Source organism: Cebus imitator, unplaced genomic scaffold (genome assembly GCF_001604975.1).
Source record: "Cebus imitator isolate Cc_AM_T3 unplaced genomic scaffold, Cebus_imitator-1.0 Scaffold307, whole genome shotgun sequence".
Lineage (NCBI taxonomy): Eukaryota > Metazoa > Chordata > Mammalia > Primates > Cebidae > Cebus > Cebus imitator.
Window position 1 is genome coordinate 1,663,768 of NW_016107622.1, and position 27,721 is coordinate 1,691,488.

The 27,721-nt window shown below is 35.6% G+C and overlaps 1 protein-coding gene across 4 annotated transcripts in view; it reads left to right on the forward strand.

The window, feature by feature from the left end:
- Positions 1-27,721, forward strand: part of GRM1 (glutamate metabotropic receptor 1) — a 424,047-nt gene that overhangs the window by 277,282 nt on the left and 119,044 nt on the right. For all 4 annotated transcript variants that reach the window (XM_017503249.2, XM_017503247.2, XM_017503248.2 and 1 more), the window contains exon 4: positions 17,649-17,884. In XM_017503249.2, the coding sequence (XP_017358738.1) occupies positions 17,649-17,884 (236 nt within the window). The remainder of the gene's footprint in view (positions 1-17,648; positions 17,885-27,721) is intronic.

Here is a 27,721-nt window from a genome sequence, read left to right on the forward strand (position 1 = left end):
AGAGATGAGGTTTCACCACATTGGTCAGGCTGGTTTCAAACTCCTGATCTTGTGATCCACCTGCTTCAGCCTCCCAAAGTGCTGGGGTTACAGGCATGAGCCACTGTGCCTGGCCAAGATAGAGTTTCTTTTTAATGGAAGGAGGAGTTTTCTGTAATAAGTAGGGTTTAGAGACTCTTCCCATACTTTTGGCTTGGATTGTGATGAAACCAGTCCAGGGCAACTTTCCTGGCTTATTGTACTGATAATTTTTCACCTTATATAAGAGATCAGGATCCTAGATAAGTCATTTTCTAGGACCTTTTACTTTCCTTTTTCGTACTGCATTTAATCATGAAATTATTTCATCACATTTAGGAGGGTCTTAAGGTACGGATATAAAGTTTCATTTCTTAAACTAACTCAGCTCATGTACTATTTGTGGCTGTTTGTATAGGCTGCAGTTTTCTCACTCCTTCATTTATCTCCTATACTGCCACCAAAGCTATGTCTAAAAGAGATTTTATGTTGCTTTTTTCATCAAAATATTTAATCTCTCACTGACTTTAGCATATCCCAACCTGAAGTGCCGGTTCCTTGAAAGCATTGACCCAACTGATATTTACAATATAAATTTAGTCTCTCAACTTTATAATGTCCCTCAAAGCCTTCCTGACCCTTCCAGGCATGATTTCCCCTTACATGGTTTATTTCTTCTTACTGTCACTTTTTTCTGACCCACCTCCAAGTTGTCTATCTGGACAATTCTTACTCTTGCTTCAAGACCTACTTCAATGATAACCTCTTCTCTCTGTGGTAGGCAGAATAGTGGCAGCCCTGGAACCTGTAATCATGTTACCTTAGTGGCAAAAGGGACTTTGCAGATGTGGCTAAATTAAAATTCTTGAGGTGCGGAGATTATACCGGGTTTTCTGAATGGGACAATTAAGGGCTCTTATAAGGGAGAGAGAGAGGCAAGAGAGTCAGAGAGGAAGGTGTGGTAATAGAATAAGAGGTCAGAGTTTTACAGCTTCTGGTTTTGAAAAGGGAAAAGGGCCACAAGCCAAGGAATGCAAACAGCCAGTGGAATCTGGAAATGATGAGGAGCAGATTCCCTTCTAACGCTCTCAAAAGGAAGACAGTCTGTTGATATCTTAGTCTTAACTCAGTGAGACACATTTTGGATTTCTGAACTCCAGAACTGTAAGATAATCAATCTGTGTTGTTTTAAGCCATCAAGATTGCAGTAATTTGTTTTAGCATTAGCAGGAAATTAATACAGATTTGGCTGCCTGGAAGTGGGTTGCTAATGCAGAAAATACATAGAAATGTGAAATGATCTTGGACTTGGGCAATGAGCAGAGGCTAGAAGAACTTTAAGGAACATGATAACACTTGCTTAGATTGTCTTGAGCAGACTGTTAGTGGAAACATGGCTGTTAATGACCCTATTAAGGAAAACTCTGAAGGGTGTGAGGAGCCTGGTAGATAATACCCAAGTCATCATGAGCAGATAGTGGATAGAAACAAGGATGTTAAAGGCAACGCTGGACAGGCTGCAAATGGAAATGAAGACCATGCTAGGAAAGTAGACCAGAGGGGATCCTTATTATATAGTGGCAGAGAGTATAGCTGAATTGTGGAAAGCAAAACTTGTAAACTATGAACTTGGATATTTAGCTAATGATAACTTCCAAACGAAGTGTTAAAAATGCAACATAGTTTCTTTTGGTTACTTACGCAGGTCATGCACCATAGAATAATGGTTTTGTTTTGTTTGGTTTGGTTTTGGTTTTGAGATGGAGTTTCACTCTTGTTGCCCAGGCTAGAGTACAACAGCGTAATCTTGGCTCACTGCAACCTCTGCCTCCTGGGTTCAAGAGATTCTGCTGCCCCAACCTCCTGAGTAGCTGGGATTACAGGTGCCTGCCACTATGCCCAGCTAATTTTTATATTTTTAGTGGAGACGGGTTTTTTGCCGTATTGGCCAGGGTGATTTCGAACTCCTGACGTCAAGTGATCCATCTGCCTTGGCCACCCAATGTGCTGGGATTACAGGTGTGAGCCATCACTCCAGGCCAGAACAATGTTTTAGTCAATAATGTACCGTGTATACTACAGTGGCCCCATAAGATGGTAATAGAGGTAAAAAATTCCCATCACATAGTGACATCATAATGACCATAATGTCCTAGCACAATGCACTGCTCACATATTTGTGGTAATGCTGGTATATACTGAGCTTTCAGTTGTATAAAAGAATAACACAATATAATTGTGTACAGTGCATAATACCTGACATTGATAATAAATGACTGTTACGTGTTTATGTATTTACCATGCTATACTTTTAATGGTTATTTTGGAGTATACCCTTCTACATACTAAAAAAAAAAACAAAACGTTTAAGTGTAAAATAGCCTCAGGCAGTTTCTTCAGGAGTTATTCCCGAAGAGGCATTGTTACCATAGGAAATAACAGTTCCATGTGTTATTGCCCCTGAAGACCTTCCAGTGGGATAAACTTGAAGGTGGAAGACAGTGATATGGAAGATCTTGGTGCTGTGGAGGCCTAGGCTCATGTGTGTGTTTGTGTCTTCATTTTTAACAAAAAAGATTAAAAAGTAAAAATGTGATTTAAATAGAAAAAGTCTGTAGGATAAAGATATAAAAAAATTTATATAGCTATACAATGTGTTTGTGTTTTCAAAAATTAAAAACAATACAGTAAAAAGTTACAGTAAGCTAAAGTTAATTTATTATGGAAGAAAAAAATCAAATACATTTAATGTAGCTTAAGTGCCCAGTGTTTATAAAGTCTATGATAGGGTATAGTAATGTCCTACACCTTCACATTCACTTACCACTCACTCGCTGTCTCACCCAGAGCAACCACTTATCCCACAAGCTCTATTCATAGTAAGTACCCTGAACAGGGCTGTCATTTTTTAACTTTTATACTGTATTTGTACTGTACTTTTTCTATGTTTAGATGTCTTACCATTGTGTTATAATTGCCTACAATATTCAATATAGTCACATGCTGTACAAATTTATATGCCGGGAACAATAGGTCATACTACACAGTGTAGGAGTGTAGTAAGTGGTACCATCTACATAAGTGTTAGTGCATTCTATGATGTTCACACAATGACAAAATTGTCCATTTCTCGGAACGTATCTCCACTGTCAAGTGATGCATGATTTTATCTGTAGTAAAGTATGAAAGGAAGGAGATTAAAGAGATATTAGGCAAAAATAATGGATTTGGGAAATTCTCAGCCTGTTCAGTTTACAAATATGCTAAAATTAGGAGAATCACTATCAGGAAAACATGATCTGTAGGGAAAGCCAAGGGTGTGGCTGGACAACCTTTTGTTACTGCATTAAAAAGATTAAAACGTATGTGGATTCAGTCATACAGAGGGCTCTTCGAACAGATTAGTGCATATTATGGAGCTCTTTAGCCATTTCCAGAGAAACAAAAAATAGAGATCAGATTATCTAGGAAAGATCTGTGGACACAACTCTTTAATGGGAAAGATTTTCTTGACGTATACAAAGTTCTTGAGAATTTCTTAACAACATAAAATACTGACAGATCTGACTGAAAGGGACAGAGACCATGAAATGAAGCATAACTGTCAGACTCACAAAATTATATAGGCAGGAAACAGACTGATAAAGTATTCAATTGCAAACATGTGCTACCATTCATAAAAGAGGAAGCATGACTCAGAGGGCCAAGTCTCATGACCAGAGGGCAGAACCTGTAACCATAGGGAATTGCTCCCAGGCTTTGAAATTCAATATTGTCTGGCCATTTGGGTTTTGAAATTGCTTGCGATTGATGACTCATTTTTTCTTTCAATTTTCTCTGTTTTTGAATGGGTATGTCTATATACTGGTACTCCATGCCTGTCCCACTACTATATTGTGCGGAGCAGATAATTTGTTTTCTAATTTCACAGGCATAGCTGGAGAGGAATTTGGCCCCAGGATACATCATGTTTTACTCATATCTGCTTTACATGATTGAGGTGATGAGACTTGGGAATATTGAGTTGAAGAAATGTAAATGAGATTTTGGACTTTGAGCTGATGCTGTAATGGGTTGAGACTTTGGGGGATGTTGGGATAGAGTGACTGTATTTTGCATGCGGAGTTGATATAAATCTTTATGCAGCAGGGGGCAGACTGTGGTAGGCACAATAATGGCCCCTCAAAGATGTCCACATCATAATTTCCCAGACCTATGACTATGTTATATTATAAGACAAAGGGGAGCTAATATTTCAGATGGAATTAAGGTTGTTAATCAGATGAATTTAAAATAGGCATTTGCCTTAAATTGTTCCTTCTCTGATGTTAAAATTACATTAGCTAGTTTCTTTTTATTTACATTTGCCTGGTATGCTTTTGCATATCACGTTATTTTCAACTTTTCAATTTGATAAGTTTTATTTTAGTTGGGTCTGTTGTATCCAACATAGTTTTGGTTCTCTGAAATTCAATTTAATCTATTATTTTTATTATATCTGTGAGTTAAGCCAACATTGCTATTTTTGAGTGACAGATATATTTAGTTCAATTTCTGCCATATTATTTGTTCATTTTTACTTTGTAATGCCTTTTACGAGGTATTTTATCTCTTTGCTTCTGTAGTGTGGATGTGTGTATGTAGGTATGCATGTCTAGATCTTCTGATATTTAGAAAAGTTTTTATTATTATTCTAAGAGCTTATATTCTAAGAGTTTATTTTATGTTTTGCTTTTAAATATATTTGATTTTCAAGTATAACAGTCATACAGAAAACTACACAAAATATGCATAGCTTAGTGAATTTTCACAAACTGAAAACACCCATGTAATCATTACCAGGATAAGGAAACTGAATATCCCCAGCACCCACAATGTCCCCTCATGTTCTCTTCCAGTTGCTACCACAAATACTTCTTAAAAATAACCATGAGGAAGTGAAAGACTTGTTTACAGGAAACTACAAAAGATTGGTGAAAAAAATTAAATAAGACACAAATAAATGGAAAGATATGCATGGATTGGAAAACTTAACATTCAATATTTGTGGATTAGAAGATTTAACATTATTAATATAATAATACTATCTAAACAAATCTGCATGTTTCAATGCAACCTTTATCAAATTCCAACAACTGTTTTTGGAAAAATGAATTCTCAAATTCATATGTAATTGCAAGGGGTCCCAAATAACATAACCAAACAATATTGAAACAGAAGAAAGTTTAATTACTCACAGTTTAACATTTCAATACTTACTACAAAGCCATAGTAATCAAAACAATGTGGTACCAATATAAGGATAGATATTAATATATAGTCAAGTGCAATAGAATTGAGAATCCATAAATAAACCCAAGTTATTTTCAGTGAAGAAGCCAATATCATTCCGTTGGGAAAAATAGTCTCAACAAATATTTCTGGGAAAACTGGATGTCTGTATGCAAAAAAATAATGCTGGACACTTACACTATATAGAAAAATTAATTCAGTATAACAATGACCTAAATATAAAAGATGAAACTATAAAATTTTAAAAGTAAACATAGGAGTAAATCTTTATGACCTGGAATTAAATTATTTGCTATGACATCAAATACACTACCAATGAAAGGCAAAATAGATTAATTGGACTTCAAAAGTTAAAACTTTTATACATCAAAAGGCATTATCAATAAAGTGAAAAGACAACATACAGAGTGAAAAAATAAGGCTTACAAATTATATATCTGTTAGGGGCCTCCTATCAAGAATATATAAATCTTACAACTTAACAAAATGCAATTAAAAATAGATGAAGGCCATGAAAATACATTTTTTAAAGAAAACATACAAGTGACCAACAAGCACCGGAAAATAATCACATCATTAGTCATTACAGAAGTGGAAATCAAAATCACAATGAGATACTATTTCATATCCAGTAGGATGTCTAGAATTCAAAAAATTTAGATAGCAATAATTAATGAGTTTGTACAAAAATGAAACCCTTGTACCTTGCTGATGGGAATGTAGAATAGTGCAGCTGCTGTGGAAAACAGTTTGGTAGTTCCACAGAAATCCAAGCATAGAAGTACCATGTGACCTAGCAATTTCATTCCTGGATCTATAACCAAAAGATTTGAAAACGATAGTCAAAAAAATACATGTATACATATGTTTATAGAAGCACTATTGATGATAGCCAAAAGATGGAAACAACCCAAAAGCTCATCAGTGGACGAATTGGATAAACAAATCATATTATATGCATATCATGTAATAATATACATCCATACAAAAGAATGAAGCACTGGTATACACCACAAAATGGATAAATCTCTAAAACATCATGTTAAGTGGAAGAAACTGGATGCAAAGTTTCACATATTGTATGATTACATTTGCATATAAAATATCTGGAGTAAGTAAATCCATAGAAATAAAAAACAGACTGGATTGCCAGGAACTGGGGACAGAGAGAAATAGGAAGTAACTGCTTAGTGGGTATGGGGTTTTGTTTTGGGGTGGTGAAAATATTTTGAAATTAAATAGAAGTGATGATTGAAAAACATTTTGGATGTTCTGAATGTTACTGAATTGTTCACTTTAAAATGGTTGGTTTATGTTATGTAAATTTTACCTTCAGTTTTAAAAATAATCGATTAGTTTTTTAAAAAACAATGGAAGGGAGATGCTTGATGCAGGTAAACTGTAAACATCAGCCTGTGCTGATGTCTGTACAGGACTAACTTTTGCTAGTCCTCTAATAAAGCCAACCAGTTATAAATGCAAAAAACAAAAAATTCTTGCATTACTTAATTAATTCAATATGATTATAATGTATTATCTTTTCATATCTTCCCTAATTTGATTTTATCTTATTTTTTGCATCAATAACATGAATGATATTGGCATATATTTTCAGAAATATTTCTGTCTTTGACTGATTTTAGTATTGTTATAATATCCTTAATTGAAAAGTTATAATATCCTCAGTTGGAGAATATTCATTTTCTCTGGTTTAGTTTATATAAGATAACAATTAACTGTTATTTGAACACTTGTAAAACCATCTGGTAAATCTAGTATTAGTTTAGTAAGTACATTTTAAACTACTGATCTCATTCTTAATTAAGTGTATGATTGTTCAGATCTTATATTTTTTCGAGTCAGGTTTACTAATTAAGCTTTTCTAGGAAAAGGGTTAGGATTAAATTTTATTGGCTTAGAGTTAAAATTTGCTGGCATCAACTACTTCATAGTATTTTTCATAGATGATTTTTAAAAAATTTATCTGTATCTGAAGTTACTTATGTTTTCAATTTATCCTAAATGTTGTTTTTTTGTGCCTTCTCTCTTTTTTATCCATGGCAATAATCTCAGAGGACTTAATATTTTATTAATGTTTTCTAAGAACCAATTTTTAGCTTGGTTGATCATTTTTATTACATCTTTCCCTCATTTGTGTTAGTTTTTGCTTTATTTTACGTTTATTCCATATTCTTTTCTGCATTCTTAAGTTGAAAATAAGCTCATTTATTTTTAGCTTTTCTATTTTTAAAAATATAAGCATTTCTGGGAATAAATTTCCTTCTAAGAACTCTTTAAACTGCTTCTTATGGGTTTCAGTATCTGTTTATTTTCTTTACATTCAAATAATATGTTTTAAATTTTAACTTCGATTTCCTTAGAAGTTTTAAGTTTTTAGTTTTCAAGTAGTTTGAGGTAGATTCATTATTTTTTAACAATTCTAATTTAATTTATGATATTCAGGGATGTGGGCTATATATTAATTTTTAAAATACATTGAGACTTATATTAGTAACTAGATTAATTTTTAAAATTTCCACATATGCCATTGAAACACATTCTTCTCTGTTAGGAAGGACATTGTATACATGTTCATTAGACCAAGCATCAAGCATGTTAATTGTATTAAAATATTCTAAAGGTCTAACAAATTTTGCCAGCTTGCTTTATTAATAACTGAGAGTAGTAAGTTAGACTACAAAGAGAGAGAGTCACATAGGGGAGAGAGATTTATTTTTTATCAATTGACTTTCTATCTTGTTATGTTACTTACTATGCAAATTTCAAATTATTATATCTTCAGAGACGCTGATTTTCTTTTTTCCTAATAAAGATTTACTCCGGAAAGTAAATTGTATCTTACCTTACTATGATAATCTCTACTTTGTATTGGTTAATAATTGTTTGGCTAATCTCTTATTATCTTTTACCTTTAATTATTCAGTACATTCATATTTTAGAAACATGTGTTACAAACAAGATATAACTATTGGTGTTTTTCTTTTTAATTTAATAGAAAATCTTTTTTTTTTTCACCTGGTGAATTTATATGTAACCACTGGTATATGTGGGATTAGTGTCCTCAGTTAATTTTGCAGTTGCTATTTGTCTCACCTTTCCAGTGCCCTCCCTTACTTTCCTGCCTTCTATTGGAAAGTTTAGATATTTGATTGACTGTTTAGGATTGGATTAGTTGGATATTTTAATCAGTATTTAATTTTGTTTTGGCCATTTTTCTGATAATAGTATCTTCTATCCATTTCTTTTACATATTTTTTTAAGTCTGAGATGGAGTTTCACTTGGTCACCCAGGCTGGAGTGTGCAATGGCACTATCTCTGCTCACTGCAACCTCTGCCCCCCGGTTCAAGTGATTTTCCTGCCTCAGCCTCCCAAGTAGTTGGAATCCCAGGCACCTGCCCCCACACTCAGCTAATTTTTTTTTGTAGTTTTTAGTAGAGATGGGGTTTCATCATATTGGCCAGGCTGGTGTCGAGCTCCTGACCTCAGGTAATCTGCCCACTTCAACCTCCCAAAGTGCTGGGATTACATGTGTGAACCACGGCACCTGGCCTATTTCTTTTAACTATTCCATACCACTATGTTTCTGGAATTTCTTAAAGCGTAGTACTAGGCTTTAATATCTGGTTTTAGAATTACTGTCTTTTAAAAGTAAAGTTTAATTCATTTGTGAATCTGATGTTAGTTTAGTGGTCTAGTGTTTGTATGTGTATATATATTATTGTGAGATTATCTCAGTAATTATATTTTCTTTTTTAAAAAACTTTTATTTCAGGTTTAAGAGTACATGGGCAGGTTTGTTACACAGGTAAACTCATGTCAGGGGGTTTGTTGTACGGAGTATTTTCTCACTGAGATACTAAGCCTGGTATCCAATTGTTATAATTTTTCTGCTTGTCTCCTTCCTCCCATCCTTCACCCTCAAGGGGGATCCAGAGTCTGTTGTTCCCTTCTTTGTGTTCATGTGTTATCATTTAGCTCCCATTTATTAGTGAGAACATGTGGTATTTGGTTTTCTGTTTCCGCATTAGTTTGCTAAGGATTATGACCTCTAGCTCCATCAATCTTCCCACAAAAGACATGATTTCATTCTATTTTATGGCTGCATAGTATTCCATGATGTATATATACTGCATTTTCTTTACCCAATCTGTTACAGATGGGCATTTAGGTTGATTCTGTGTCTTTGCTATTGTGGATAGTGCTGCAGTGAACATTCATGTGCATGTGTCTTTATGATAGAATGATTTATGTTCCTCTGGGTATATACCCGGTAATGGGATTCCTGGGTTGAAGGGTAGTTCTGTTTATGGCTCCTTTTATTTTTAATTGACAATACTAATTGTGATATTTATGGAGCGCAACATGATGTGATACATGCATACATTCTGGAATGATTAAATCAGACTAGTTGACATATCACTTCACATACTTATCCCCACTTGGTGGTGAGAACATTTAAAATCTATTCTTTTAGGAATTTAAAAATACACAATACATTATTATTAACTATAGTCACCATGCTATGATACATAACCCCATCTACCCCGCCTCCCAGAATAATTCAGAGTTCCATTGATTTTAAAAGTGTCTTTAAATTTTGACTTCTGATGGCATTTCATTGGGATCCTAGGGATTTTCAATAATGTTAGATGAGTTTTTTAAATAATTTCTTAGCTTATGGTTCTTATAACATATAGGCTGTGTAAATTCACACATCACACATGTGCATGGTGACTTTCCTTTAATACTTTTTCTACCATAGCCCTTGGACTGACTTCAAGCCTCCTCAGGCAACACTTCTAGTTCCAGTCTATTGGGTTTTGTAAGGCTTCAAATATCCCAGTCTTCTGCTTGGGTCTCAGCTTCAGCTGCCTGACTTCTACGGTTCTTGAAGCCATCTTTCACATCACTAGACAGGTGTGGGGACCGATTTCCAGTCTCCAGGGCCTTATAGCCTATTGTTAAGCATTCCCTTATGCATATCATTTGGCTTTCATTTCTCTCACCATTGCTAGCACCTGGGAATTACTTTTTGTTTCTTGATTATATTGCATTTTTATATATACTTCTGTATTCAGGAGAATATCTGCATTAACTCAGTTGACTACATTGGGAAAAGTTTAAACAATTTTTTAAAAAATATTCTGCATTTAATGAAAAACATCAGGAGATAGTTTGGATACTTAAGATGAATTAGCAATTCATAGAGCTATTGACCCCAAACTGATGAGGACATTTTTTCTTCAAATGGCAGGATCTAGAAATTAGAGATTAGAATCAGTTGCACTGGTTCTGCTAGAGGGATTTGTTAATAAGTTATTAAACCAATGGATACACTTTTAAAAAGCTGCAAATTGCTGTGCTTTGACCTTTTGTTCAAATAAGAAAAATATATCAGTTTTTAAAAAGAACTAAAAGAGACCCAGACAGCCCAGTTGGCATCTCAGAATACATGAAAGCAGTATTGGAAAATTAACCCTCTTTATGTACACTGCAAACTGTTCTGGCACCGTGGTCTTTAGATGCTCATTTCTTAGCTTCTCTTTCCCTTTTACTCTGTGTTCTTTTCTTCCATTCTTCTGCAAATTACTGAGAACATAAAGTTACATTCTGTGTGGTGCTGAAGAATTATTCTTGTTGCCTGAGGCCCCTGAGTTGAGAGTTTTCATTTTCGCCATTGCGATGACTCTGCAACCCAAGAAACTGCCCAGCCAGACATGGTTGCCAAGAATAACTCAATGTCCTCATGACTTAGTCATAACTTACTCATTATCTACATTCATTTTATAAATCCCTCACTCATTATTATTCATGATACCTACCCTCCCTGACTCCATATATACTTTTGTGTCCTTTTCACATGACTTTAAATTGGCTGAGAGTCAGATGATCTATGGTCCTTATTAAAGAATGCTTTTTTTTCCTCCTTTTTACAGAAATTGTGCATAGCTCTTGCTTCCAGTTCCATGTCTGAAGCAGAGCCCTACTCTCAACTCCAGGGCTGCCTTAGAAAGAGAGATCATTAAAAATAGGTGGTAATAGAAATTTTAGTAATGAGGCTGGGTCTATTGGATGAGTTCACTTTGGGACCTAAGGAAGGCAAAGTGTAAAGCTTCAAATTCCACTCAAACCTTGCAGAATTTAAACTTCAAAACTGGGTCTGTTCTAACTGAATCCAAGTGAAGTCCTATAGCCAATGGTTTGCAGTAATACAAGATGACTTTGGGGCCATATGGAATACTCTCAGAACAAAATGTTAAGACTTTTCTGGAAGACACTTTGCATATCTTTGTGAGGTATTTGAACAGTGAGGTGTTACTGAGCTCATAATGACATAGAAATAGAGTCTACTGAGTAAGGTGTGAGGAAGAGAGCTGAGGCTTGCTCTAAGTCCTAATGGGCTCATTGATTTCTCTAGTTTTGCTCTCAGAAGTGACTCAAAACAGGACCATCTTCTCATAGAAAATATCATCCTCATTTCATAACAAAGACTTTACAAAAGCTATGAAAACACATCAAAAATTTACTGTACATCAAATATACAGTAGATAGCTGAAAAACAAAAGTATCTGTTCAAATATCCCCTATTCTGATAAACGTAAACCTCGTTAGCCTAGAGTTTCATGGCAATGGGTAATGTTCGGTCATAGCTGCTTGTTCCTGTCTTTGGACCTTTGCACGAGCTGTCCAAAGACTTCCCTCTGATCCTCACCTGGCTTGAGCCTTTATGAAGCTCAGATCTCAGTGTTAAGTGTCTTCTTTTCGAAGTTGTCTCTCAAACTGCTTGATATTTTTCCTGGCCACCCAATCAAAAATATATTCCTCTTCATTCCTATTATATGACTCTTCAAAAATCCTCTATTTAACCTATATCACCATGTGATAATTTTTTATAGTTGTAACTTTTAACATCTCTTTCTCTTTCCATCCATGGATGGATTTACATGCCTGCTAAGTTGGATGCCAAACATTGTGAATTTTACCTTGTTGGGTACCAAATATTTTGCATTAAAAATATTCTTGAACTAGTTTTTGGAGGAAGTTAAATTATTTTGATGCTTCTATATTTTGCTTTTAAGGTTTTCTAGGCAAGGTCAGAGTGGTACTTAGTCAAAAGCTATTTTTCTTCACTATTGAGGCAAGACCCTTACTATTACATTAACCAATTCTCCTTGGAATATAAAGTTTTGCACTCTAGCTGTTAGAAACAGTTGCTATTCCCAACAATTCATGAACTCCAGGTGCTATTCCTTCAAACCATATTGGTTGATTTTTTCCTCAGCCTCAGGTAATTTCATTACATATATGGATGACTAATATTCATCTGAATACTTGTGGGAGATATACTGCAGACTGTTCTCTTCTTCTGTAGCATCTCTTCTCCAGCATTTCCCTATAAACCCTGGCCACCTTGGCTTTGCTAGACTTCCAGCTCCTTTTTTTCAACTCAGGAAATCCACTGGACTGTACCCAAGTTCCTCACAGCCTCGACCTTCTTGCACTATGGTTTGAAAACATCCAAGCAGTAAGCTCAAAAAAATGTAGTGCTCACCTCATTTCTTCTAGAGCTCAAAAAATTAATAAATTTATAAATGTCAAATGAATATGACACATGCTATATTTCTTCAACCTTTGTGAATATGGTTAACATTGTAAATAATAGAATTTTGTGTTTGTTTACATGTGTTTAAAAATATTGTTTGATTATGCTTTTCATCTTTTCCCAACTATATTGTAATCTCTTAAAGAATTATAATTGTATTATAATGTATACACAATTACTTGAACTTATAAATAAAATTGTTTTAGTTCCTACATTGTAACTATTTTAATTGAATGAAAATAAGTTTTTCTAAAATGTTTTTGCACATTGAAAATATACTATTGTATTTGTTTTTTACTGTCCATTTGCCAATTAAATTAGTTTAACTGACATAATGCAAAAGTAACATTCATACAGCCCCTGTCAAATTATAATTGGTGGAAGCAGAAATAGTATTTTCCTGTTGTTAATATTAGAATTTATAAGATGGAAAAAATCTTCGAAATATTTGAGTTTGAAATGTGAAATTTTATAGGTCGATTGGAAAATAGCCTCATGAAGAATTGCTGTATAAAAATATTGAAGGGTCATAGGAAATAAGGATTCTTGTATGTTATTGAGAAATACTGAAGACATACAGCTTTCTGATAAACAATTCACAATATGTAGTTTTATTTGCAGACCCCGGCTAGGAAAAGGAACTCATAACTGAGAAGCAGATGGAGCAGCAGAAGCTGCTAGAGGCAGTGAATGTGCTTCATAGAGAGTCCAGTGCTGTCTGAGGCTGGGTCACTACCCAGCACAGCAGGAGTCACTCCAGACACTTGGGGAGTGACCAGGTACTTGCAGGTCATCTCAGGTCAAGCATAGTCTAGTTTACAGCCTGCCACCACCATCTAAGAAAGAGTCTCTTCCAGGAATCAGCTACGCTGCTGACTCGCTGTTTTAAAGTATACTTCAGAGATCATTCATCAAAACAATGTCCTCATACAGAAACTCAATACAACGAAACAGCAAAAATCCTTTAAAATTTGCTGAAAATGCATTTGACAGGTGATCCAAAGATGAAACATTTTAAAAGTATAAAAACAGAAAATTGCTTTAGAGATGTTTTCCAGTGACTTCTTTCATGATAGCATTCTCTAACACCTTACCTGTGATCGATTTAAGATCTCATGTAAACTTTTAATGACTAACGCTTTAAAACATATCCACCAAGTAATCCTCCTTGAATATTTTCCTTACATCTTGGTTCTCCTTGATTTTATGATATCTTAGATTTAACACCAACTCTAACTTCTGAAAGAGGAGGCACCTACTGTGAGGGTAAGGGTCTTTAACTAGTGGTGAAGGAGAGTTAGAATTCTAGACCCCTAAACCATGTGACTTAAAATTGCTGCATATTCACAGATGAAGTTTTCATCCTATAAAGTGCCCTTCAATGTTAGTGGGCTCAAGGGCAGGAAATCACACTTTCCTCTCCTAGAATTGACACAAAGCATTTGCCTTTACCAACTAAGCTGTTTAAGCTGTTATGTGCTTAAAAAGTGCACATAAACATCACAGCAAGTTCATTTCATACACATATACATACAAGTTCATTTTTAAGATTCTAACTTTCTTGTATATACTGTCAACAAAACAAATTTCACATAGTATTAAACCTTCGGGAGAAACACACTTCAACCCTAACCTTTATGTCAAAACCAGTTATTGTTTTGAAGTTATAACTCATTTCGATTTTTAAATATTTACCCTTAGACAGAATTTCTTCAAAGTCTAACTAGTCTTATTTCTATCCTCCTTTGTGTCATGAACTGTAGCTCAAATCTTCAAATTGCAGTAGATGTAGTGAAGATGTAAATAAAAATATATTTAAATGTAAATAATTAAACCGATTTGAGCCTTTCTGAGTAGACTGAACCTAAAAGAAGATGAATGAGTCAGTCTTTTTAAAATCAATTTGATTGGCCATCATATTCAGCAGCAGTAGGCAGAGGACTCACCAGAACAATGGGCAGGTCATTTACCCCGAGGGAGGAGAGCAGACCGACCTGATTGAGTAAGAAGTTTACAACACTTTCAGGACTTCCCATGGTCTTCAGACTAACGGTGTCTAGGCTAGGATTTATGCCCCTACCCCCATCTCATGCCATACTTCCTTATATTCTCTAGCTATATGAAGAGCTCTTTCGCAATTCCTTAAATGTGCCAAGCCCTTTCTTGTATGTTAATTTTCCAGAAACCTTCTATACCAAACCCTCCCCTTCTCACCTAAGATTGACGTCCTTTGGGTCTCAGCTGAGCCATCACCTTCTTAAAGAAGCCATCTCTAATTACCTCTATCCCCCATTGTCTCACAGACGCAGTCACGCATGCACAACACAAGCATGCACACGTGTCTTATCTACACACCAGATTAAGTTAAACTCCGAAGCTCTTGCTCCCCTTGATAATGGTCACTTTTTTTTTTTTTCTTCAGACAGGGCCTTGCTCTGTCGCCCAGGCTGGAGTGCAGTGGCAAGAGGCAAGAACATGGCTCACTGCAGCCTCAAGTTCCTAGGCTCAAGGGATCCTCTTACCTCAGCCTCCCAAGTAGCTGGGACCACAGGTACACACCACCGCATCCAGCTAATTGTTTTTTTGTTTTTATTTTTTGCAGAGATGGGGTTTTGCCATGTTGCCCAGGCTGGTCTCAAATTCCTGAGCTCAAGCAATTTGCCCACCTTGGCCTCCCAAAGTGCTAGGATTACAGATACTTCTCTTTCTTTAGCCTCATAGAATTTGTCATTCTTGTTTAGTGTCTGTTTTCCTCACAAGGTTGTAGCACCATGGGGGCAGAAGTTAGTGAGTCTTATTCTCAGTTGAATTCATAGCAGAACATTTGTCACACAGTGACTGCGAGGAACACACAGAAGGAAGGAAGAAAAGAAGAGAGAAAAAAAGGAAGGAAGAAAAAATAGAAGAAAGAAGAAAGGAAAGAAAGAAAGAGAAAAGAAAGAAGGAGAAGGGAGAGGGGGAGGGAGGAAAGAAGGAAGGAAGGAAGGAAGGAAGGAAGGAAGGAAGGAAGGAAGGAAGGAAGGACCTATAGATAATTGTAAAGTCTCTATCCTAGTGGATTTGAAAGCATGTAAACAAGACATTCTCTGGTGTGGCTGGCAAGACCCTACTGTACCTCAAAGTGCCTTTAGTTCTGGGTCAGGTTAAGTCAGCTATATCTTCAACAACCTTTGACCTGTTGAAAATGCAGCTCATGTGAGTTCAGTGGGAAGATTCTAGAGAGGAACTACACTGCTTAGGTCAGCTAAGTGAAGAGCACATTTATCTCAGTTGATCTCAGGTAACCAAGGGTGAGCTATGGGCACCGATGCTTGCCCAATCCTTTCTCTGTGAGAAGCAAGCAACAAAATGCTTCTTTGGCAGAGATTGCATCTTGATATTCCACAAACTTCAGGGTACCACTCTCTGCAGAAAAGAATAAATCCATTCCCTGACAAACATAGCCTTAACATTCTCTTCAGCTTGACTAAACTTTAGACAGGTTTCTTCCTGAGTACTGGCCCCTGACATCTTTTTTCTAAGAGCATTTACGTTGAAAAACCTAAAACTGTAAATTATTTCTCTGCCTTGTTGAGATGTAGATCCTTTAGCTGCTTGCTAATTCAGAACCCAGGTGTGTCTTACTGAAGGACAAGAATCTGACAGCCATCCCTTGACAGGTAATCATCAAGAATAGTGGCAAACCCCTCCCTCCCAGTTTCTGGGGGATGGTAGGAGCCTAATGTGACAATTAACAAACACAGATGCCTAATCACATGGGCCAACCTCGTGTCAATGGCCCTCCAGTACTTTTCCACTAGCTCGCGCTGGACTTAAAAACCTTCCCATCTTTTATTTTAGCAGAGTTGTGTTCAATGTCTCTCATCTATTATAATAGCCTTGAACAAAGTCTTCTTTGCCTATTTAGCTTTGCCTGGTTCAATTTGTCTTTGATACCCTCGTAGGCCTGGCTCACATGTGCACCTGAATTAAACAGGGGCTACATCACTCCTGGTAGATGGGAATGTTCTAGAAGGTGATTGCATTTCAAAAATTCTATCTCACTGAATAAAATGTTGGTGAACTCCCATTTAGTGAGAAGGAGAATTCTTTTTATACTTGGAGGTGAGATTGTTTTTTTTTTAATGCTGCTATTTTGAAATAACATTAGAAAAAAGAAAATATCTGGCTTTGTCTATGGGAGGCACAATTGAATGATGTCCCAGAAGGAAAAACTGTGGTTGGCATGTTTCAGAGCTATATCAGTTTTCTACTCCATATAATGTAGCTCACGTAATGGTCTTGATTGCAATGTTGAAACCTTGTTGAGCTCTTATTGTGAAGATCAGCCTCTGAGGTGCCTAGATTTTATTTTCTTCTGGTTTGGAGAGTGGCTGATAGGCTTTGTGGCTGAACATCTTCCCTCTCAGTAAAAGTGAATAGCACAGAATCTGATGACTAGTGAATACTCATTGAACTTTAATTGTTAAGTGTTGCTGTCATCATCTCATCATCACTTTCACAATTGCAAAAAACAAACAAAGAAATAAACAGGAAATTATGCTTTCAAAACTTTCTACTCTCTACCAAAAAAAAAATAGTTGATGGATAGTAATGCTGGCTTAAAATAGACTGTAGCCTTTGCTGGATTGCTTCATTCATACATAACTCTGAGCTCTATTTGTGAGATGTTTGTCTTTCTCTCTCCCCACCCCAATCCCTGCATTTTTCAGTGATGGATGGGCAGACAGAGATGAAGTCATTGAAGGTTATGAGATGGAAGCCAACGGGGGAATCACGATAAAGCTACAGTCTCCAGAGGTCACATCATTTGATGATTATTTCCTGAAACTGAGGCTGGACACTAATACGAGGAATCCCTGGTTCCCTGAGTTCTGGCAACATCGGTTCCAGTGTCGTCTACCAGGACACATTCTGGAAAATCCCAACTTTAAAAGAATCTGCACAGGTAACTTGTCTTCACAAAATAACAACTCAGAGGCTTTTTCCTCTCTTCTAGATTTATTGCAGCTTGATAAATGAGAATAGAAGGTGCCAGGGCTAGAGATCCAAAGAGAAAATTGTCATCTGTGTTTATAAAATCCTAGAATGAGAAGGAAGTATGTATTACCCCAGGAATTCATGGATATCTGGAAAGACAACTTTGGTCTCTGTTGGAGCAAGTGCTAAGAGATAACAAAAGTAAAGGAAAAGCAAACTGAGGAGTCAGGTATCTAGTATTCAAGCCAGATAAAAAAGATTTTATTACAAACATGGTTAGGAGACCTTAGCCATAGATGTAAGTCAGCAGTACTGGTTAGATTCTCTTTTTTTTTTCTTTGTGGCTTATTTAGATACAGAAATCAGGAGAAGATGAGGTAATGTGACCCCAGGCCACACCACCAACATGGGTATTGGTGGGCATAGGGGCCAAGAAACTGCACTCTGATCTTTCAGTCAGAACAATGGTTCACAGCCAGACAAAAAAGTACCAGGCACTACTCACTGATGCCGTGCCAGGAAACTGCAGCACGTGGCTTCAAGTCTTTCAAGTGCGCGATAAAATCCACAGGATGTCCTCCTTGCAACCCCTCGTACTACCATAACTCAGATTCTGAAGACTGTAACTTTTATGAGTGTTATTATTATTGCATAGGGACATTGCTGCTCCCTGTCCTTTTTCAGTATTTTCTATGCTGTCAAGATAAATCATCTATGTCCTTTCATAATGCCATTGAAAGCCAGTTGTTCATGCTGGGTCGATAACATAGAATAATGGAGCACTTATGATAATGGGTGATGGAATCTAACCATGACCTAATTTGTATTGTAGAACAGTGGTGTGACATGTATATTCTGTACGTAGGCTGAGCAGATATGATTTACAAAGGTATAGAATCATATTACACCCATGTATAAAACTCTATATATAGCAAAAAAAAAAAAAGGTTAGAGAAACATATAATCCATGACTTTTGACATAGAGAGGCTTGCCATCTCTTTGGGCAAATCAAAACAGATCACACACGGGAAACAGATAAATAACAATAGAGGACACTTGGTTTTTACAGAGGGTGGTAAGAATATGGCTAATTACATAGAATATTTCTATTTTCAATAGTATTCATATTTTGATGTTAGAAAATGCTTTTAGATACCAATATATGTAAATGTATTGATGTATGTTTGACTTTATAAGGCTCAGCAGAGTTCAGTGGGAAATGCGCTGGCATGGATCTATTTTCAAACAAGGAAGTTTCAGTGTTTTAGAACTTCCTCAGTGTGGCTTCTAGGAAGGCTGACAAAGGCAGGAGAAAGGGGAGACATGGCTCAACAGTAACCCACCTCTGCCACATAGGTGTTTCCACTTTCTCTGAAATAGACATCTCCTTTCTCTGAAATAATAGACACACCAAGAATAAGGATTCGAATGGACCAATAAATCATCCAGGACAGTCTTCTTATTTGCAAAACAGAGATGATGAAGGTGAACAGGGAAAACAGTTTCTGTAGGCTCATAAGGTTAATAGCAGCAAAGAAAGGAAAGCCCACACCTCCTAGACACCGTAGTACCTACTTTTAGGCTTAGCATTTGGTAATACATTATCTCTTACTGCTTTCTAACCGTTTCCTAAAGCATGTTTACCATTTTCAACTGTAAGCTTTTTGTAGTCAAAGCATCCTTACTTCCTTCATAGAACCCTGGTACAACATTGATCTCTGGGAGCTCAGTCAATTCTTGTTAGCTAATTGATTAGTTAATTTACATTTTCATTCAGGATAGGGTGAAGGGCCCAAGGAGAAGAGCAGTGAGGAGCCTACTGAAAAAGCAGGTGGGGGTGGTTAATTGGGCATGGCAGTGGCAAGCAAGGTGGACATGTTAAGTGAAAGTTGAGATTTGCTGACAGAATTGTCAAGAATAACTATAATCTGAGCAACTTGAAACATGATGTCACCATTGACTGAGACAGGGGAAGACTTCAGGAAAAGAAGATTAGGGAAAGTCCAAGAGGCTGATTTTGGATAAAGTACGTTTGAGTTATCCATTGGTGATCCAACTATAGATGTCATTTTGTCATTGTTTTTTATTAGTAACATTCAGGATACCACTTATAGACATGCTTGGATCACTTATATAAGGATTTCTAGGAAAATATTTTGATACCTGAGCTCTTAAAACAAGTTAAAACTCTGCAACGATGTACACTAATATTTTGGGTTTTCAATTTTCACAGTACATAAAATGTCAAGGTTAGAGCTTAAAACTGGGTTAGCATGTTCACAGCAAGAAAAAAAAATTTAAAAATCTTGATTTATTCTTATACTTTGCTTGAATCTCATAGCTATGTTTTCTCATGTAATTACAATCTTTGTGAAATGTTTATATTTGCATTTTATTCTGGAGTCAAATTCAGCAAATATTTCCCTTTTTTAGGTCTAAGGGAGACAGGAGGCTTATTTAACTTTTCAATTTGGAATTAATTCATAAAACTTATTTATCTTTTCTGTAGAAAAATTCTTATAATTTTATCTTTAGAAGTGTTTATCCATATTATTTATGTTGTATAAATTCATGTACAGCTACCTTGTTCCTCCTTTTTAATCTTTATATTTCTGTGAAGTTGGCTTCAATGTTATTGAAGAACAATAAACTCTCACTTCATGTATTATTTTTATCCATTTGAGATCCTTGAATATAAAATGAATTCCATAATCTTCTAACGAATATGCAGACACATTTATGAATATTAGTGTGAGGAAGTAGAATTAACCTTTCCATGCTATTGATAGCTACTGTTTCTGTCACTCATTTTTACCTCTTCTAATCGGGTCACTTCTGGTGGTTTGGAAAGTTTTGATATTGCCATTAGTTTCCATAGAAACCATCATTGAACTTAATCCCAGATGTCACAATTTAAATAAAGAGTTTATGTGCACTAGATTGCCAGTTTGAATATTAAAGGTCCTGAGCCCAGGCCGAGTAGTTTAGGAATCACTGTGGCTAATTAAAAAGTATTTCATGTAAACTACACATCACTGCTTAATTAGTTGACTATATCAAAGTATTGAAGATGTGTTGGAAAAGCTCTAACTGAACATCAAAGCCTAACTTCTCAAAAATTAATCATTGTAGGACAATAGAAAGAGGCGTAAAGCAAATCAGAGTCACTCTCTTCCAGTAAATGTCTTAGCTGCTTACAGGATTTGTATCATGTTTGCAATGGCATAGTACTTTTTCATTCCTGATGAGAATCATTAGAAAGATTTCATAGAAACTGATAGGATGTAGCATTTGGAAGCACTATTACTGGGTCCAATACCAGTTCAGTTATGTATCAGCCGTATGATTTGGATGACCTCACTTAACCTCCGAACCTCAGTTTTGGTAACATGAAAACGATATTTAGCTTACACAGAATTCTACATGAATTGAATGAAATAACACAACTGAACTACTTTACAATAAAATAATACAAGTAAAATACTTTGCAAACTGAAAATGGCATAAATGTAAAAGTTACTACCAGTGTCATGTCTCACTAGAAAACAGGTTATAACATAGATCATTTCATAAAAATTATTTATTTTGTAATTATAAGTTTAACTAGGATGTGGAAACTAGAAAAACCAAGGCAAAAATCTTTAATCGATCACCCTTACACAATGTCAATATAGAGGTTTTTCTTACATTTTCCCATGCAGTCTTTTATAATTTCTGATGATGAAAGTAATACATGCTTAATGTACTATTGCATATACCTGGAAATATACAGAAGCATGAGAAAGATGAATAGAATTAAGAATTTGCTCTTATCTAACCATCATTGGTCACTGTTAAATTTTTGGCATGCTTTCATCTTTCTCTATATAGTTTTAAATTATGTATTAATATTATTTTATATATTGCTTTATTAAAAGAAATATTGCTCTGTTTTATACATTGATAAATTTCTCTGTCATTAAATTCTTTTATTCTTAATGGCTGCTTAACATTTTGCATTCAGATAAGCTATAATTTAGGCATTTCATTCTTCCTATTTAGGTTGTTTTTAGTTATTCACAATTTTTTAAAATGTTGCAGTGATATAATAAAAATTTTTCATCCTAAATTTTTTTATATTTTAAATAATTTTCTTAGGTTGCAGTTCTAGAAGTTAAATTTCTAGAAGCTCAACCAAAAGATATAAGCATTTTTGTCTGGGCATGGTGGCTCATGCCTGTAATCTCAGCACTTTGGGAGGCTAAGTTGGGCAGATGGCTTAAGGTCAGTTCGAGACCAACCTGGCCACCATGGTGAAACCTTGTCTTTACTAAAAATACACAAGTTAGCCAAGACGACGACAGGCACTTGTAATCCCTGCTACTTTGGAAGCTGAGGCAGGAAAATTGCTTGAACCTAGGAGGTAGAGGTTGCAGTGAGCTGAGATCACGCCACTGCACTCCAGCCTGAGTGATGAGCAAGACTCTGTCTCAAAACAGAAAACAAGCAAAAAAAGATACGAACATTTTTAACCCTTCGAAAAGGAGTTCCAAAAGGCAACTCCTACTAATGCTTCATAAAACTCTATGCATTCTTTTCCGTAATTATCATCACAGTGTGCATACAATTCTGTTTCTTATTTCACTTAGGATTACATTTTACGTAGTTTTGATGTTGCTGCATGACCTTTATAACCACCATTTTAATAACTCCATAATATTCTATCCAGTTAAAATACTATAATTACTAGCCGTTCTTTTGTTGGATATTTAGACGGCTTTTAATTTTCCTTCATACATTAAAAAACACACTGAATATGGTACACAGAGTTTTCAGTGTTGTTGTTACTATTTTTGGATTGTTCCTTTATAGCAGATTCCTAAACATATAATTATTAGTTAATAACTTGATAAATTCCCTTAAAAATATATACTGCATTTTCTTGCAATATGGCAATATTTGCATATTTAATATTTGCTATGGCTAGCAGTATATTAACTGTATGAGTTTATTCTGTCCTCAGCCTTTTTCACAGCTCAGTGAAATCATAGTCATTATTCTACTTTCTCTCCATATTCTTTGTAACAATTGAGAACAGATGGATACAATGCCTCTTAATATATCCTACATTTGGCTATTTTATGTCATAATGAAAGAATTTGGCTAATATTTGTAATTCTCACTAACAGATCAGGACTAGTAAGATAATGATAGATAGTCTAGTGAAAACATTTTAAGACTTTCAAGAAAGGGGACTCTTACTCCAATAATTTGGAGATTGCCATTCACAATTTTAGACTGATAACGGATCTTCATTATATATTTGCCTTATTAGGTTTCAAATTTTATGGACTCCATTTTGAGTAAACTTATTTTATAAGGCCAGATAAGATCAGTCCATTACAGTTTGATCCATATTAAGACATTCCATAAACTGAGATGGGTTCCAGTTTACTTCAGCCCATTGGGTCCTTTGGTAATAATTTCTCTTTGTCTCTGGAAGTTTGACCCAAATGTCAATATACACTTCTGAAGAATATCATTTGCTTTCCACCCAGAAGCTGGTATTATTAGCTGGGGTTTGTGGAAGACATCACATTTCTTCACCCCTTTTTGTATCCATGCTTTTCGAAATATGGCTTTGTAGCTTCTCTCTTCAAGAGGTAGAGTTTTGTTCCCTACCTCTTGAATCTGAATCAACCTTACAATTTAGTAGCTCCAAGTTTAGGCCTAAAGAGACTAGACCTACTCTCATTTTCTTTCTTGGAGACTTACTTTAGCCATAAGCCTGAGTTTACCTGTTAGAAGATGAGAAATAGCATGGATCAGAAACAGGATGACCTCTCAATTAAGAGTGTCCTAGATTAGCCAGTCCCTGGCCAACCCACCACCTGACTGTTGCTGTGTGAGTGAGCGTAGCTGAGATGAGTCACGTCCAACTCAGAGCAGCAAAACTTCCTAGTTGACTCCTAGATTCATGAACTAAATAAGTTCTTATTGTTTTAAACCACTAAGTCCTAGGATGGTTTGTTAGGCAGATTTTTTTGTGGTAATTGATAACTGATAAAGGTATTCATAGCTTTGTAATCCATGGAGCAATAGTTGGTTTAATTAAATTATGGAACACAATTCCTCAACCCAATGCTAGAATGCTCAATTTTTTCCCTTCATAAGAAGCGTGATGCAATATTGCACCCAAGATCTGTGGAACAAAGCCAGGAAGTTTTATAGATCCTGCAGTCAAAAGAATTTTAAAGCCCCCTGACCCAAGCCAGTTAAACTCTTCTACTTAGGAACTCTGCTATGCATACAGGAAGTGCTGAAAAAATGGGGTACAGTTATAGCTGAGCCAAATGAATACCCTCAAAACAGTCATATGTTCTCATACAGTGCTGTTAAAAGTTGCTTTATGGAAATAGGTTTTACAAGTCTTAAATGTGTTTATATACTTTAATTGGAAGGATGAAAGTAAACTGACCTTATGTCTCATCTGGATATTATAATTTCTCAGACAAATATTATTATTACAGAGATGAAACTCTGAAAGTAACTATTCTATAGGCACAATATTGGCTTGCCTATCTCTTATTAATACTTTTTATTGGCACTGCCAAATGTGTTAGCCACTAGCCACATGTTTCTATTTGTACTTAAATTTAAATCAGTCAAAAATACATGAAATGGAACATACAGTTCCTCAGTTTCACTAGCCACAGTTCATGTTTCATTAGCCAAGTGTGGTTGGTGACGACCATATTGGACAGCACAGATACAGAAAACTTCTACGATTGCAGAAAGAAAAGAACTATTTAACAGTGCCGCTCTAGAGTGTTTTCTACTTTCCTAACTCCACAAATTCAACTTTGATAGTTTCTGTAGTATTTGGATATAATCTACAAGTTATTGATTTGAGACTGATCAATCTGTTGAATATCCTGACCAACTACAACAGCTGAAAGTTGACTCACTCTTTGGTATGAGCCAAGACTGCCTGCTTGCTTGGTGATTTCCACAAATCTGATGACCAACATAGGGTGGACTGGTTCTGACAAAGGCCAGGCATGACTTAACTAGCCTAGTAAAGCTCTTTACTGTATGTCAGTTTTAATATTGGATGGAATTAGAGAAACATGCACATGTTTTGTCATCCAAAAATTATAAAATTGATGCGGGGCATGAGTTATTCATTCTTTTACTTTATATACATCTTGATTTGTTTCCCAAAAAGCTCGAATAATTTTTAGTAGCAGATACAGACTTGAGGTACAAAAATGAAAATAATTTGAGGCATCTAACATGCATTGAAAGAGCGAAAAGTTACTATTTTATCTTTTATATGCAAGTGATTTTTTTTTTTTTACTATGCCTGCAAACCAGTTACCTAGAGATTGACCTAAGTTTCATATACTTTAGTTATTACCAGAATTTGGTTAAAACTATTAATAAATTCTTTAAATAGATCAATTTTCTTCTTATTGAATAATGATGTATTTCTAAAGTTGAATGCTCTGTCATGTGGTTTAGCTTGCCTTTTGAACAAGTTTGAAATGAGTGTTTTCAATGATTAACGTCTGTGACTGTTCATAAAGATTTCACCTTGGCATGAGCAGTGGTTAGTATCTATTTTGATTGTTTCTACGGCATTTCTCCATGTCCCCTATAGGTGTTGCTTCTTGTCAGGAGAATAGTTTTGTGTTTCACACCTTGTACACATTTGCTGCCGGGAAAATTTATATAAAGTCATATTTTTCAATCATCATAGAAAGTAACAATTGCTCAGGGTGGGTGTGACCAAGTATACTTGAGGTCTGGTCCATTTACTCTTTTTCTACTTTTTTATAGTTTTATTAGACTACAGGTGTGTGCCACCATGCCCAACTAATTTTTTTTTTTTTTTGTATTTTTAGTAGAAAGGTCTTGAACTCCTGACCTCAAGTGATCCACCCACCTTGGCCTCCCAAAGTGCTAGGACAGCACTTAACTCCTTTTAATTGATGGGTAGTGTTCCATTATTTGTATATCATACTTTGTTTATTTATTCACCTGGTAATGAACATTTGAGTTGTTTCCAGGTTTTGGTTATTTTAAATAAAACTGCTATGAATATCTTTATACAAATCTTTGCATAAATATATTCTTTCACTTTTCTTTGGTCAGTTCCTAGGAGTGTAATGCCTGCATCATGTGGTAAGTGTGTGTTTAACTTCTTTTTATTCACCTGTTGGTCCTATTCACTATGGAGATATATGACTGTGAAAATAGCACCATCAAGGGATTGAACACTGAGAAGATAAATGGCTTGTTAAATTTCAGGAACTGGTGAGGCTTCTGAACTGATTCTTGAAGAGTATATTCCATCATTCCATTATTTTTTTTTATTTGCAGGTGGCAGTTAAGGTGAAGGGGATATTTTATGTTCATATTATGAGCCAAGTCTTAGGTCATAATAGCTACTAAATATGATTTCTTATTAGCTACTATGGAATCAAGATTGTCGTATCTCTGAACAATTTCCTGAGTATGTTCCCTAATGATAAATTTTCCAGGGACTGCTTTTCCTGAAAACCAACCTCTTATCCAAAGTTAAAATATTCATCTGTGCCCTAATGACTAGGAAGTTGCCTTGTATAATCATCCCACAAGTTATATTTATGTCTCTAGGTCACAGTAATGTACTGGGGAGTTAGATTTTATATCCAAGAACTATTTGTCAAACCTCGCAATGAGGTGTATGAGGCCAGGAGTTCAAGACCAGCCTGGGCAGTATAGCAAGACACTGTCTCTGCAGAAAATTATCTGGGCATGATGACATGTACCTGTAGTCCTAGCTACTTGGGAGGCTGAGGTGAGAGGATCACTTGAGCCCAGGAGATCAAGGCTGCAGCGAGCTATGATTGTGGCACTGCACTCCAGTCTGGGCAACAGAGTGAGAATCTGTCTCTTAAAAAATAAAAATAAAAAAGAAATGCCAGTGAATTGAATCCAGATGATGTAAATAGATCTGGATTGAATACTCCAGTCAGCTTAATACTATTGTGCAATCCATTTGGCTAAATTAATAGCTTAAGCCTTTGAATGATGTAAATAAGAATCTGGTGCTTCAGAGCCGCAGTTCTCAAGCATGGCTTATTAAGACCATCAGGAAAGCTTTTACACAAAACTTTCCTATATTAATCTGGGTCTTACACCATACAAATTGAATCAGAATCTTTGGAGTGAGTCCAAGCATTTATTTTAAGGACAAGAAGAAATGCATACTTAAAATTTATGAGCCATTTAAAATTTCAAAATTCAGAACCATCTGTCACTGTCCAAGTTGGGAGCCTACTAAGGTTTTGGCCCTGACTGTGGCATGTGAGATAGCTAATGAGATTTTAGTGATTCCTGATGCTGAATCAGTCTCTTCTGTTTGTTTTATTTATTTATTGGTAGGCTTGTTTTATACTCTTTTCTGCCTGCCTGCATTTGAAATATTGGCATCCTGAAACCAATAAGTCATAACAAAACACTGTGTGCCTGCATGTCCAGATTGGGTAATTCTTAGATGTATTAATTTTCTATTACTGCCATAATAAATTACCACAAACACAATAGCTTAAAGCAACACAAATTTCTTATGTTCCAATTCTGTAGGTTAGAATTCTATGACCTAACCTCTAAGGCCCTGACAAGAGTCTCTCTGGGGTAACATCAGAGGCTCAGTAGGACTGCATTCCTTATGAAGGCCCTAGGAGAGAATGTTTCCTTGCCTTTTCTAACTTTTTTTTTTTTTTTTTTTTTTTATGGAGTTTCACTCTTGTTACCCAGGCTGGAGTGCAATGGCGC